This window comes from Xenopus laevis, chromosome 3S (genome assembly GCF_017654675.1).
Source record: "Xenopus laevis strain J_2021 chromosome 3S, Xenopus_laevis_v10.1, whole genome shotgun sequence".
Classification (NCBI taxonomy): Eukaryota; Metazoa; Chordata; class Amphibia; order Anura; family Pipidae; genus Xenopus; species Xenopus laevis.
Window position 1 is genome coordinate 48506871 of NC_054376.1, and position 14128 is coordinate 48520998.

The 14128-nt window shown below is 39.2% G+C and overlaps 1 protein-coding gene and 1 long non-coding RNA gene across 4 annotated transcripts in view; one reads left to right on the forward strand and one right to left on the reverse strand.

The window, feature by feature from the left end:
- The first annotated feature begins 588 nt into the window (after nucleotides 1-588).
- The window catches only part of LOC121402157, a 122932-nt gene continuing 109392 nt past the window's right edge, over nucleotides 589-14128 (forward strand). For all 3 annotated transcript variants that reach the window (XR_005966628.1, XR_005966626.1, XR_005966627.1), the window contains exon 1: nucleotides 589-671. This is a non-coding gene — a long non-coding RNA (uncharacterized LOC121402157). The remainder of the gene's footprint in view (nucleotides 672-14128) is intronic.
- adamtsl3.S (ADAMTS like 3 S homeolog) overlaps nucleotides 668-14128 on the reverse strand; it is a 255057-nt gene continuing 241596 nt past the window's right edge. Inside the window, exons 24-31 of the mRNA XM_018255378.2 lie at nucleotides 11403-11585; nucleotides 10610-10729; nucleotides 9597-9809; nucleotides 5956-6139; nucleotides 5390-5594; nucleotides 3686-3795; nucleotides 2819-3033; nucleotides 668-2656 (exon numbers count right to left, since the gene is read on the reverse strand). Coding sequence (XP_018110867.1) covers nucleotides 2547-2656; nucleotides 2819-3033; nucleotides 3686-3795; nucleotides 5390-5594; nucleotides 5956-6139; nucleotides 9597-9809; nucleotides 10610-10729; nucleotides 11403-11585 — 1340 coding nt within the window. The 3' untranslated portion in view covers nucleotides 668-2546. The remainder of the gene's footprint in view (nucleotides 2657-2818; nucleotides 3034-3685; nucleotides 3796-5389; nucleotides 5595-5955; nucleotides 6140-9596; nucleotides 9810-10609; nucleotides 10730-11402; nucleotides 11586-14128) is intronic.

A 14128-nucleotide genomic window follows, 5' to 3' on the forward strand; every position in this document is an offset into this window, starting at 1 on the left:
GTTCGATCGAACGATTAAAAATCCTTCGATCGTTCGATTCGAACGATTTTCGGATGTTCGAAGTTCGCGAACTGTTCGCGAACTGTTCGCATTTTTTGCCGGTGTTCGCGAACGGCGTTCGCGAACACATGCTCGGCGGTTCGCTACATCCCTATTCACCAAGCAGTTTCTGCCACTGAATCTTGATTTGGTCGTGAACACACATTTCAGGCTCACTGTTGTGCAGTGCAAGTTTCTGCATTGTTCTGAGTGTTCCCTCTCATTTATTGTAGACTTTGTGTAACAAAACTAACTATTAGAAAAGTGGGGGCTCTCCATTATGTTTTGTGCACTGATGTCACAGTTTGTGTGTATGCATATGAATGCACAGCTTAAAGGGAAGAGTAGTTGCAAGTAACATTTCAAGGGGGATGATCTAAACCTTTACATAACTGAGACTAAATGGATTTTGAAGCACTTTTGCAACTGATTCATGTTTCAATCACTTTATTGAAAATCCTCTTTTCTTGTAATGGCTAGGGTGAATCCTGTATGTAGAAGACATTGCCATGCAGAAGCCTTACCTGAGTGCACTGATCCTTGTTCTGGCTGATCCGCAATCTGTGCTATGCTGAAAAGGGTAGGAGGAACTTCACATTGCATAGCCCTCTATGATCTCCTGCACAAATTAGGTAAGGCCAATCCATTTCTGACCTGATGTGCTCATTAAGGTACATTAAGTAAAGCAAAATGTTCATTTCTTTGTTCATAAGATTTTTGGGGATCTGAAGAAAAAGTTGCAGAGCTGAGCTAGTCCTTGTTCCCAGCTTAGCACAGCTGGCAGACTGTCAGGCACTGGCGGTGAGGCTTCTTAACGGTGTCGCTTCCTAGTAAGTGACCTATCCCTGTGCTGGTAGGCCTTGCTTCAGGACATCTGTGGCTTAAAATAAATGGATTAGAGCCATTTTGTGATTATAGTGTGTGCCTTCCTACTTTCTCCAATTTAGGCTTGGTTCAGTAAGAAAATGTGCTTTTAAAGCTGTTTCTAAAATTGCACTGGCTCAGTAGAGCCCTTCAATCCCTTCTTAATGTCTCCACCATCTCTGTATAGCACAATTTCCCAATAAAACCCGTACCCATGGTTCAATTGCTTTTTAAAATACATGTATGACATTTGCAGATGTCATATTTAATGCAACAAATCTGCCGCTGCATAGTTTGTTGAACGCACTGATTCCTTCAAATACTGCACAGATACAAAGTTCATTCATAAAACATAAAGGCTTAAATGAAACCCCTGCTCTACCTGTTGGGATCTGATGCCGTTGCATAGAAATCCCTGGCTGGCTATGTAGAACTGGAGTAAGCAGAACTAATCCCCCATCAACTCTGTTAGTATACACTCAACTCTATTAGTATATATTTCTTTGTACAGATTATTCATAATAAAAGCTTCTCTCCATCAAAGTAACTTTTGATGTTGCGTCTTTATATTGCATTCATCATTTTTGTTTTCTATTCATAAGAACATTCTACTATTCCACCAGTGATTCTATTCAGTGAACATTCTGCCATTTCCCAGTTCATTCTGTTTCTGGCAGGATTTCACTTCTCCACCAGTGATTCTACTCAGTTTTGTCACCACTCCAAACCCCACATTTCACCGCTGCATTTTGCATTCCATGCATCATTTCAGCTAGATAAATCAAGTGCAACACTTACTAACCCTAATATATCTGGGTTAGGGGATGGAGGTAATTGTTTATACATTGAGACCTGTGGTTATATTGTGTATATATGCTGTCTAATTACTACAGGACAAGTGATTCAAAAATAAACATGGACAATTTACTTCCTACTTCCTCCAGTGGTTGTTAGGTCTCCTCACATGACATACTTTAGGGAGACTTTCATTTGATAGGCCAATTAAGTTGGTCAACCAGCCTGGGTATCCACATAATCCAGCACCACTTGCTTTGACCAATATTAGTATTGCTCTGGGCAGCTATTGGGAAATATCCCCACTGAAATCGCTTCATAGAATATCATATAATACAACATCCAGAACAAAATCTGTTTAGGTCCTGCCAATGCACAGGAGGATAGATGATCAGACAGCATTGAATATTCCCAGTTTCTACCAATGAAAGTTCTGCATATAAGGGTTATTCTCTCAATCAGGACAGGTGTTTCCTTCATAACGTTCCCTACATCCCGAGCCAGCCCAAAGTGTAGCAACATCCAGAGAGCTAAGCTCCTCTTCAATACACCCACATCCCATTTAACCACTTTGTGGCGCTCAGTTACATACACTAATATCACACCTATTTCATCATAAGCGGGTTAGTTACAAAAAAGACTTCACACAATGTGCTTTCATTGTTAGTGTTCAGGAGATCCCTAGGGAATAGTTAACAAAGGATGGACTATGTTATAGATACTGCAAATCTGGATCCCTTTGGTGCCAATTTGGCTAAAAACTTTACTATGTACAGACTTTATACACATTGGTAGAATTTCTTCGTATCTCTTCAGTTTGGGTTTGTTTGTTTGTTTCAGAAGAAGAGTTATGCTCCATTACACGATTCACAACACCTTTGTTTGTAGAGATCTATGTGGCATAACTTAAGATGTTTTACAAATGTACAGTAGTGAGTTGTGTCCTTGCACTCTCCCTCTGAAAAATAAAAGATCCCATTAAATCAGAAAGCAGATAACACACAGCAAGTTGTATAACATAATGCCAAATTGTGTGAATGCTGTCTTGCTCTGCACTGGCAGTTCTACACCCCTGTAATGTTAGCGTGTCAGTGACGAAAATAGCCAAACATTTGCATACTTCCGCAGGCTGTGGCCTTGCAGTGCTGCCAAGTTGTTGGCCTCCGTTTCCACACACAGTACTGGTCAGCCACCACTTTGCTGTTCTTCTTGTGCACACAGTCTACCTTCCGAGACTGGAAACCGTTACCACACGCAGCAGTGCAGGGTCTCCAGGGGCCAGTCCTCCAATACACATCACACATTTCAGACGAACATGTTTTTCTGGCTGCTAGCCTGTAAGGAAAAGAGAAAACACAATGGGGTAGATTTGTATGTATGTATGTATATTTTTATTTGTAAAGCGCTCCTTGAGGGCAAAGCACTGTACAGCAAAACAATAAATTAGTAGTAACAATTTACTAAAGGGAGAAGTGGCCGTTGCTAGCGAAAAGTGTGGAGGATCGTTCGCTGGTGAAAATTCTCCCTTTAGGGAATTTGCCCCAATATCTCTAAACATATTTCTGCCCCCAGATTCCATCATCACAACAGCATACCATTTCTATCCTATTCAGTTTGTTCATTAGATTGTGGAATCTGACCCTTGTGATGTACTGCTGGGCACACTTTTCTGGAAGGAATAGTTTGCCTATCCTCTGCTGTAAGTTTAGTTAAATAAGGTAAACGTACTAGATTTCAGATCCATATAGAGGCCTGTGGGTTTGAGTACAAAAACTCCCATATATCTCTTCCAAAGACCAGAAATGTTGTATGTTATACATTTATATGTGTACAATTGCAACGGTCTAAGAATATAGATCATTATATACACATAGCATAATTCCCAGAACATTTAAAGTTTTCTGTAGTAAACAATGTAGAACTGTAGAAAGTCAAAGGTTTGCATGACCGCAAATGGCCATGAAACAACTGAAGTGCCTACAAATACCTCTTTTTCCTGTCACATGAAGCTTCCGGCACCGTAGTGCCATTGTGGTGTTGGCACAACACTTGTCGATGCTGCAACCCCATTCCTTGTCCAATGCACTGATTCGAACACTGAAAAAAAATATATTTGTATAGTGTTAGAATGGGCATACTTGTACAAATTAAATCCACTGCATCAGAAAAGTATAACTGGGCAAGGGGCGTATGGCTGATTCACAACGGCAGTCACCATGATTCACCCTTGGGTATAGGCTTAGTAAGTAACACACAGAATAGCACAAAACAGATGGCTAGGCCATAGTCTGAAATAATTTAGCCATAGGGGCAGAAATCAGCCAAATTACACATATAACTCCCCCACCTATGCACACATCCAGTACAGAGGGCATAACACTATGGGTTTTTTTTTTATCAAAGTCCGAATTTATCTCAATATTTTCTGGGAAAAAAAACTCAGACCAAATCCGCACGGGTTTTTTGGGCTTATTTATTAGTACACTTTCCCGAAAATTTTGTTTATAGGGGAAAAAGTCTGAAAAAATCGTGAACAATTTGATTTTCACAATTTTTCTAAAGATTTTTCATCCAATTTTCAAGATTTTTTCAGATTTTTCACCCTAAAACTCAAAATTAGAAAATACCCCAGCAATACCCCAAAGAAAACTTTGGGGTATTGGCAAAAACCCAGTGCACATCAAAAAATCACTGGGACTTCTCCCATTGACTTATATGCAACCTCAACAGGTCTAAGATGCTGGATTTTCAGTATCGGACTTTTCCATCCTTGGGGTTTAATGAATTCTGAAAAATAGATTTTTTTTTTAAAAGTCCAATTTTATAAAAAAAAAAAAAATCACAAATTTTTCATGATTTTTGCATTCGAAGTTTAGTAAATAACCCCCTATGTTTAGCATAAGCTTTCTACTAACTAGGTATTTATTTGATTTCAACTGGATCTGCTGTTGCTCTCATTTACCAAGGGCCTGTATAGCAATAAAGCACAATCATTTTAAGAATGACGAACATTATAGCAATGTTTATTTTTTACATATTTGCAGTAAGTGGCTGAAAGAGAATCACAAATATGCATGCCAGGGTATGAAAGTAATCAGCCTGCCGCTGAGTGATGGGTATGTGATGCTGGCTAAAGATATATTTTTTTTACCCACACATCTCAAATTCTATAAAAGGGAACTTTAGAAAGGTAATTTTCATAAATACATTTTTTGAACATTAAAGAATGTTTCTCAGTTTCTTAGCTAATCTCGTGAGTATAACATGTGTACAGACACAGGGAAAGCTTGCACACAGATTGCATAAAGTTCATGGCTTTGGGGATTATAAAGGGAATTAATACAATTTATAGCTCAATTACAAACACAAGTGCAAAATGTTAGAATGTAAAATTGACACTATTTACAGAAGTACTTGTATCAATAGTTACACTACTACTACACTACACTTAAACCTACCACCAGTGTATCTAAACCCTACATCACAAGACAAGATCCCCAACTTATGTTAACAGTAAAACCTAACCACAGACTCCTGGCATCATGATAACAGAAGGGCATGATGGAAACAGAAGGGGCAAAAATGGGGCATCTTGGAAACAGAAGGGGCAACTGGCAACAAAGGCCACAGGAAGCCGTTTTTTCATCTTTGTTTCTGTCCTTTGAAACAATCAGCCACAATGAACTCTTACCTGCCCCCAGGGCTGAGAAATCCAGTCTACACAAGCATCAGAAGAACATGGCTTTTGTGTCACTGGATGGTCAGCATATTGACAGGAACTGGAAGAAAGAACTTTTATGCTTCCATCGGACTTTGTCTGTTGGCAAGTCACTTGTCGTTGCTGGATTCCTGTGCCACATGAGGTGCTGCAGTCAGACCAAGCACCTGTAAACCATCTAGAAGAGAACACAACAAACACTACTCACATAAGAGCTAATATAATGAAAGATAGAATATTTGTATGTGCCCTTGTTAGTAACCCACAGCAACCAATAATATGCTTGCTTTGAATTAGGTGACAAGTAAATGTTGTTTGTTGATTGGATACTATGGGTTATTAGACCTGGTACAAATGTGTTTAGAAATATTCTTTATCACTCATTTTATCTTTCTTGAATCAGACAGCACAAGTGCAAAGGCTGAACTAAATCCAAACTCGAATTTGCACATTTAAACAAAAGCCTCTATTTTTTCCCCTAAAAGATATGTACTTGCAAAAACACAAATACATATAATGCTTATAAAGCCATGGCTCACCTTGCTGGGCAGTCCTTTCTATTGCATGTCTGAGACATAATCACTAAAGGATGAAGATGTTCACACAATGAGTCATTCACTCTGTGCCCCTTGGCATTAATACATTGTTGTGTGCGGCTCTGGGTGCCATTGTTTCCGCATGGAGCTGAGCACTGAGTCCATTCTCCATATTCTAAATGGTAACCTGTAAAAACCAAAGAAAACACTATTTTTATAGAAACATGGTAGATGGCAGTAATAGAATATCATAGGAATTGTGTCTTTCTTAAAACCATACAGCTCTCCCAGATGGATTAGTCAATATATACATTCTAATTTTCTTCCAGAACTACAATTTTAACATTCTATGTTAAGCTTATCGTGAAATAATTGATATGAACTGACAATTTGGTATATAAAATGCTACACTGCCTTTACTATCACCTAAAAATATTGCACCTTGCAGCAGTTGTGTGTCAGAAATTCATTGATAGTTAGATCCAATATATCTTATAGGAGGGCTTCCTTTTCTAGCAGATGAATTAGAGCTCACTCAAATAACTGATTCCAGTACAAACAAAATCTAACAAAATAATTGCCTTTTGCACAAATCCTGCCTGTAGAGAGACATGATGTCTGGTGATTTTAACAGAGTGAGCTCTAACACATCTTCTAGGCAAAAGGAGCCCCCTAAAAGATATATTGGATCTAACTGTCAATGAATCTATGACACCCTACTGCTGCATGACGAGAGAATGAAGAGAAGCAAATGCTGAGAGAGTGATAGTGAAGATAAACTTGATATTTCAGAAATGGTACAGAATTTCTAATTCATATATTTATAAAACTTCTTATTTCATTATGCTGAAGCTTATATTAAATTTTAATTTTCGTGCTAGTTCCTCTTTAAGATGGAACACTTAACTAAGCCGACTGATCTGTAAGTGATTGCAAAGCCCCAGATTTTTCTGTAGGGACCGATAGTAACCAGCTGTGTCCACAAACTCATTATTTCTACAGTCGTTGGGTCCTTAATTCATTGTTTCTACATTTTGTTCTAGGAATTCTATTTCACCAAAGAGGCCCATGTTTTTGTCATGTTTTATTCATGATTTGAAAGTTTCACTGTTAATGATAAATTGCCTTAAACATAAATGCTGTAATATCCTTTTTATTCCTAGGGAAAAAAGATGGTTGTACCAATCACTTAGTTATAGTCTGTCAAGCTAGATGCTTGTGTCATAAGTGTAACCCTGCAGGTTCCTCTTTAATACAGCAATAAAGTAGAGTAGAAAGAGAAGTAATATGATATGTCTCAGTGCATAAGCAGATGTAATAGTCCTTAGGCTCAAAATAGCTAAAAGGGCCTTTGCATGCTATTAGCAAGTAGTATAGTGTGTAACTGGGGATATATATCAAACATCTCTTTACAAAGTTACTGCTCCAGTTCATGTTTTATGGTGGAAACTTTTTTTTAATCAATTAAATAATAAAACTCAATTCAAGCGGAAAAAAAATGTTTTATAGTCAAGCCAACCTTTGCACCATGTTACACAGGCCAAATTGGAACCACATCTCTCCTACTCCTTAAAGGAGAAGGAAAGGCTAAAATTAAGTAAGCTTTATCAGAAAGGTCTATATAAATACACCAGTAAACCCTCAAAGTAATGCTACTCTGAGTCCTCTGTCAAAAGAAATACCACATTTCTTTGCTTTTATTGTGTACACGTGGGCTTCTGTATCAGACTTCCTGTTTTCAGCTTAAACCTCCAGGGCACGGCCTTGAGCATGCTCAGTTTGCTCCTCTCCCCCTCCCTCCTCCCATCCCTGCTGTAATCTGAGCTCAGAGCTGTTAGTGAGCAGGCAGGAAGTGATGTCACACCAAGCTTATATGGCAGCTTCTATCCTAAACAAACAGAGACAGTGTCTAGAGCTGTTTACTCGGGTATGGTAAAGCATTCTGCAGAATAAATCTAGCGTTCTAGCTTGCACTATTGTGGCTATTCTATTGGCAATAAACTGTCTTGGAGCTTTCCTTCTCCTTTAAACTGTATATATTCAGGATATGCATTAGTGCTATATGTAGAGACTTGGGGCCACAGTACAATATATGACTGGCCATCCATCTTGGCATTTTAAAAACATTCAGTACTGAACTCAACACCAGCTTTTGATCCCTACTAATATCCACCCACATCTTTTATTGATGTGGCATTGTATGTTGGTCCTTTCACACTGCAGTTTTTTTAATGGTAAAGGATATTACTGTATTCTTTGAGACCAATAAGTCTCCCTAGATCTGTCAATCACCTGTAGTGGTTTATATATATACTTTACCGGGATCATCAGCATAAAAGTATGTGATGATTATGAAGCATTTGTTCTGACATGGAATTGTAAGGGACAGTGTATGATTGAGATGATAGAAGTGATTTGTGTATTGTCAAATGCAATGTATTGGAGTTCTATGCCAATGTGCCTTGAAAACTTGAGAATTCCTTACGGCCCATTCTGGGTCCAACTTTGGACACAGACCCAGTACAGGTATGGGACATTTTATCCAGAATGCTCCATACTTGGGGCATTCTGAATAACGGATCTTTCCATAATTTGAATCTACTAAAAAATAATGAACAAGAAATAAACTCAATATGCTGGTTTTGCTTCCAATAAGGATTATTATATCTTACTTTGGATCAAGTACAAGGTCCTGTTTTATTATTATTATTATTATTATTATTATTATTATTAGAGGAAAAAGGAAATAATTCTGAAAAAATTGGATTATCTGGATAAAATGGAGTCTATGAGAGATTGCTTCCCATCATTCTGAGCTTTCTGGATAACAGGTTTCTGGATAATGGATCCCATTCTTGTCTTGTAGCAGCAGTGTTAAAGGAGAACTAAACCCCCATTAATCAAAAATCTCCATCCCCTTCCATCCATTGGCCCCCATCAATGCTTTCACCCTCCTTAGTAACCCAGTGGAAAAAGTGTCCCTGTCATGTATCTTGGCATATTCATGCAGAGTAGAGCAGTGGAGCTCTCCGGCGCCATCTTCTGTATCTTCTGGTTCCTCGCAGAAGTAAGCACCGGCACAGAGCTTATTCGCGCATGCATAGTTGGGACCATTCTGGTATTTGTGCCTACTGAGCATGTACAGAAAGCTCTGAAGATTGCCAAAGGAAAAGAGGAGTATCCGAGGATACACAAAATGACACCGGAGAGCTCTGCTGCACTACTCTGCATAATTATGCCAAGGTACATGACAGGGATACTTTTTCCACTGAGTTACTAAGGAGGGAGAAAGCAGTGAGGGGGGTCAATGGATGGAAGGGGATGGGATTTTTTGATTAACGGTGGGTTTAGTTCAACTTTAATTTCAATTGTGAGTTCATCTATCAGGGTGCTACACCAGTTACTGCTGATTGCTGGACACACCTTGCTTTACCCACATATGTACACATTGGTGTCACGCTTGGGCAAATCATAATCCACACAGTCCTACCACTGAGTAGAAGCTCAACTTTTTGCTTTAAAACAAGGATAGTAATCTCTGAGTAATGTTGATGGCATTACATAAGAATAAATCAGTTTAATACTGTGCAGAATAATAGCTCTAAGACCAATATGGACATGCTGGAGAGCTCCTACAAGCTTACTTTGCAGTGTGACATTCACCCAAGCCGACATCGCCTTTGAATTATTCGAAGTCCAACATCTGTACTCTCCAGCCGACTGCACAGATAAGGGATATATTTCCAGAACACGACCAGAGACTAGAACTCTGTATTGGAACCCTTCAATTCCTTCAATGGGCTGCAATCCAAAAAACCAGTGTATTGCATTCCGAAGGCTGGTTTGCACTGGGCAACCTACAACAAAATCAGTAGGTGTGTAGAGAGGCATTGAGACATTTTTTAAGGCATTAATGGGGGGATGTAATAAAAGTCGCAAAGAGCAAAACAAATTGCACATATAAGAATAAAAATTCACATTTTGCGATGTAATATTCAAACCTTCTTCCACTGTCGGAAGTGATCGCTAAACAGTTTCTGGTTTCGCAACAGCTATATTAAATTTGTGCAAAGGAAAATTTGTTCGCACAGAGTCATAACTTTTTGCATTGCGAATATTTTTTCCATTACCGACTTTTATTAAATTCCCCCATCAATGTTTTCCTGTTATTATGAAGGATTGCTGTGTATAAAAACATTTAGCACTAGACACAGCAGAACTTGGGGAATACTGTATACTCTAATTATACATAGAGATTGTCTTCCATTCTTCTTTCATTGAACAGATTAAAGGGATACTGTCATGGGGAAAAAAATCAAATGCATCAGTTAATAATGCAACTCCAGCAGAATCCTGCACTGAAATCCATTTCTCAAATGAGAAAACAGATTTTTTTTATATTTAATTTTTAAATCTGACATGGGGCTAGCCAAATTGTCAGTTTCCCAGGTGCCCCAGTCATGTGACTTGTGCTCTGATAAACTTCAGTCACTCTTTACTGCTGTACTGCAAGTTGGAGAAACAACAGAAAAATGGGAATTTAACCTGATAACAGCTGCCTGGTTCAGGAATGAAAATTTATATTGTAACTAACAGGCATAAATGGGAAAGAAGGGCAAAACAAATACCCATGCACATACACATTCATTTGACCTACCTATACGCAAGAGGTCTCCCGCTTTACCCAGAATATGAGTGCCACTGGCAGAAGCCATCATAATTCTCCGCCTGCCTTTCCCCTTGGACTGTTCATCTTGTGAGTCTTGCATTCTGTGACCTATATAAAAATCAGTTGCTTATTTATTTCTGGGCAAATTGGAAACCAGAGATTTTTTAATAACCCGGAAGGTTTATATGCTGGAGGGTGTCTGATTTTTTTCGTGGTTGAGGCCCATACTGAGCTGGATAGAAGTACTGTTGTTACATTTTTATTACTGCAAATTCCCTCTGTGCCAAGTGCCCTCTCATACTACAATGGTTACATGGAAAATGTCAGGAAGAGGCAACATTCCCAAGTCATTGTACACCACAGTGAAAAAAAAAATGAAGTTGCCATAGCCAGCCTTTTGTAGGGCCTGTACATTTTCACTTTTTTGACAACCTCTAATGAGGAATCCCAGAACCATTATGAATATTGTCTCAAACTTCAAAACAGTCTGGTTAGAATTTCATTAGCTCACCCAGTAGAATTCGATCATACAGACTGGAACAGACACATCAAACACTCCCACCTTGCTAGGGGAAAATGTTGCATGCTGGTTTATGATTTATAGGGCAACTGCAAAGCAAGGATATAAAGCAAGGAGGCCGGCTTCTCAGTCATTCAATGTGTTTAGAAAAAAAATACCCAACAATTCTCTCCCAAGAATGCTATAAAAGCCGAGATGATTAGAAAAATAGGCTAGCGCTTTGTCATACAGTAAGAATGCAGCAGCGGGTCAGACACTAACCTGATAATCGAAGCATAGACATTGCTACCGTTTTTCCAAGGGCATTGGTTGCTATGCAGAAGTACGTTCCCTCATTTCCATCTGATACGTTGGTGAGCATTAGGGAACCGTTGGAGAGTAGAAAAGAATTGTTCGCCAGAGAATATTCCTTCTTTAACCAAGTTACTTTGGGGTGAGGGAAACCTATAGAAAAATTTACACATGCAATATTAAAAATATATAGTATTTATATATTAAAAATATATTTTTTTTAAAATCCTTTGAAACAAATAATATATTTGTAAAGTAAAATGTGTCCATGGATATTTTATATGGCCTTCTTTGGGAACATGCCTGTATCTGGCACCTGATTCCAAATGAAAATGTATAATTCACTTCTCCAAATGGGTGTGGTTGGTGCTCTTGATGAATAAAAAATACATGCAGAGGGAAAGGCATACACATAGGCTTATGGGACAGCCTGTGGAGAGGAAGACAGACATTTGGAAGACTTATTAAGGTTAAGGCAGACACCCAGGGTCAGGTTGTGAAGCTAATAGCATAATCCATTTATTAATAACATTTATTTATAAAGATTGATATGATGCACATGAGTATTCATTCCAATCAGTCCTTGCATCAGTGGGACTTTTAGCCTTGATCCTAACTTCACCAGTCTGGGTCAGTTTCATTAGGATCCAGTTACTCTTTCTGTGTGTTTTGGTGCATGGGAGGAAACCCAAACATACTGTACACAGAGCAAACATCTTTGCAGATAGTGGTTGGAACCAAACAGAGAAGGCCAGTACGGTAAGGTAGCATTGCTAACCATAAACTGCATAGACAGGGTTGGACTGGGCCGTTGGGACACCAGGAAAAAACCCGGTGGGCCCCAGCCTCCTCGGGCTCCGTTGGCCCAGACCTGCTCCCTGCGCGAAGCCGCTAGCATGGCTTTTGACCTCCCTCCCTGGCCCTCTGAGCACCTGCAAGTAGTTGAAGGTAGGCGTCATCAATGAGTGGGCTGTGAAGAGTAAAGTATACACACAGACATCTGGGTGCAGTGTGTGAGTGAAGGCATATGCATAATCTGTCAAGGCATACACATTTCCTGTAGGGAGACAGTCTGTGGGGTACAAATACATACAGATTCTGGGGAGACAACAGGAAACTGGCTAGGACTTGGCAGCCCAACTAAAAGCACATTTTATCTTCTGCTCTAACATTAGAATGTCCTATTACTTTAAAGTTAATCCCAAAAACTTTCAGTATGAAATAATAAAAAATACTTATGCACCTCTTCACTTTAACCAGAAGGTGGCACAGCATGAACAGGTTATTCATTTAGCAGGTCCAGATAAAATTATATGAACACACTTCAGCACACACAGTTACCAGTGTAAGAATGATAAAAGAACAGATTGCCCCGTGTTAGTAAATTGATTGCAGGTCTTTTTAGAGTTGCTACTCTTCAGACACACACACAAATAATATACTTAAGGCTGCTCTCTGTGGTCTAACTCCTGATCCTGTGTAAGGTTAATGTGACAATCAGCTACTTTCAGCAGAGTATAGGGTATAAAACTGCTAATCACTTAACAACTAGCCTATAATAAAGAATATAACAGCCCAGACAGTGTGATTCTGTGGAACTCCAGGCCTTACATGGATTAAAAATGACGCTATACACTTACAGAAGTTTTCCACATTATATATGTAACGCCATATTGGCCTAAAAGTGCTCTATTCAGCTTGTGATGATAGAACATGGGTCACACTGGACTCACAGATGGGCCCTCACTAATTGTAGGAGGAAGGGAGAGGTTACTGTGCAACTACACAGCTCTGCTGCAAAAATGAACAAAGATAGGATGTCAAAGGTTCTTGCAATGAAACAAAGAGGGTTTAATTTAAACCATGCCACAGGGTTAATACTCAAAGATCAATGAGGTAGTATATGTATCAGATACAGTCACAGGTAGAGCAGGGTTCGGTGACACTGTGGAGACACTTGGTAGGTAACTGTTGGCCTGGACACTAATGCCTTTGAGGGAGTCCAGGAGCAAATGTAGGAACGCCCATTTCAGACTACCAGCAATGGGAACAATGTGCTAAGCCTGAATCCCTTCAGTACTGCAGTCCCTTCAGTTTAGGCCAGTGATGCCTAAGGAGAGCTACCTCCCGCTATCAATCCTTAGGTGAGGCGCAAGACTGCTGTTCATAGCTTGCCTTACTATCTTAGTTTATAGCTTGCCTTACTATCTTATATTCCCACCAGAGAACCTTGCCTCAGGGGCCCACCAAAATAGTTTCTGAAATCTAGAAATCACAGATGTGCGCATCTGTATTGTGTCATAAAGCTCTGTTATAGTTTAACTTTATTGGTACTTGGGCTGCCTTTCAACATTTAGCTTAACTTTAATATGTAAATATATAAATATAAATAATATATAAATCTAGTAATAAGGAAGTGGAAGGGGGTGAGACGGTTGAGACTAGACATTATTCTCGGGGTCATTATTGTCCAGCTTTCTCTAGGATGGTTGTCTAGGGCATACTCTTTGCTGGGCTTGTTGACATTAGGTCTCCAGACACATCAACCTAGTTTAGAAGAGGAGTCCAAAGAGGAAGAACCACCCTTTTCCAATTTAAAGTGTGACCGGAAGTGGTCACTATATCTGTAGTTATCTAACACCACATTGGGTTGAACAATGCCCTGCATCAACAAAAACATATTCTACAACAGAGGT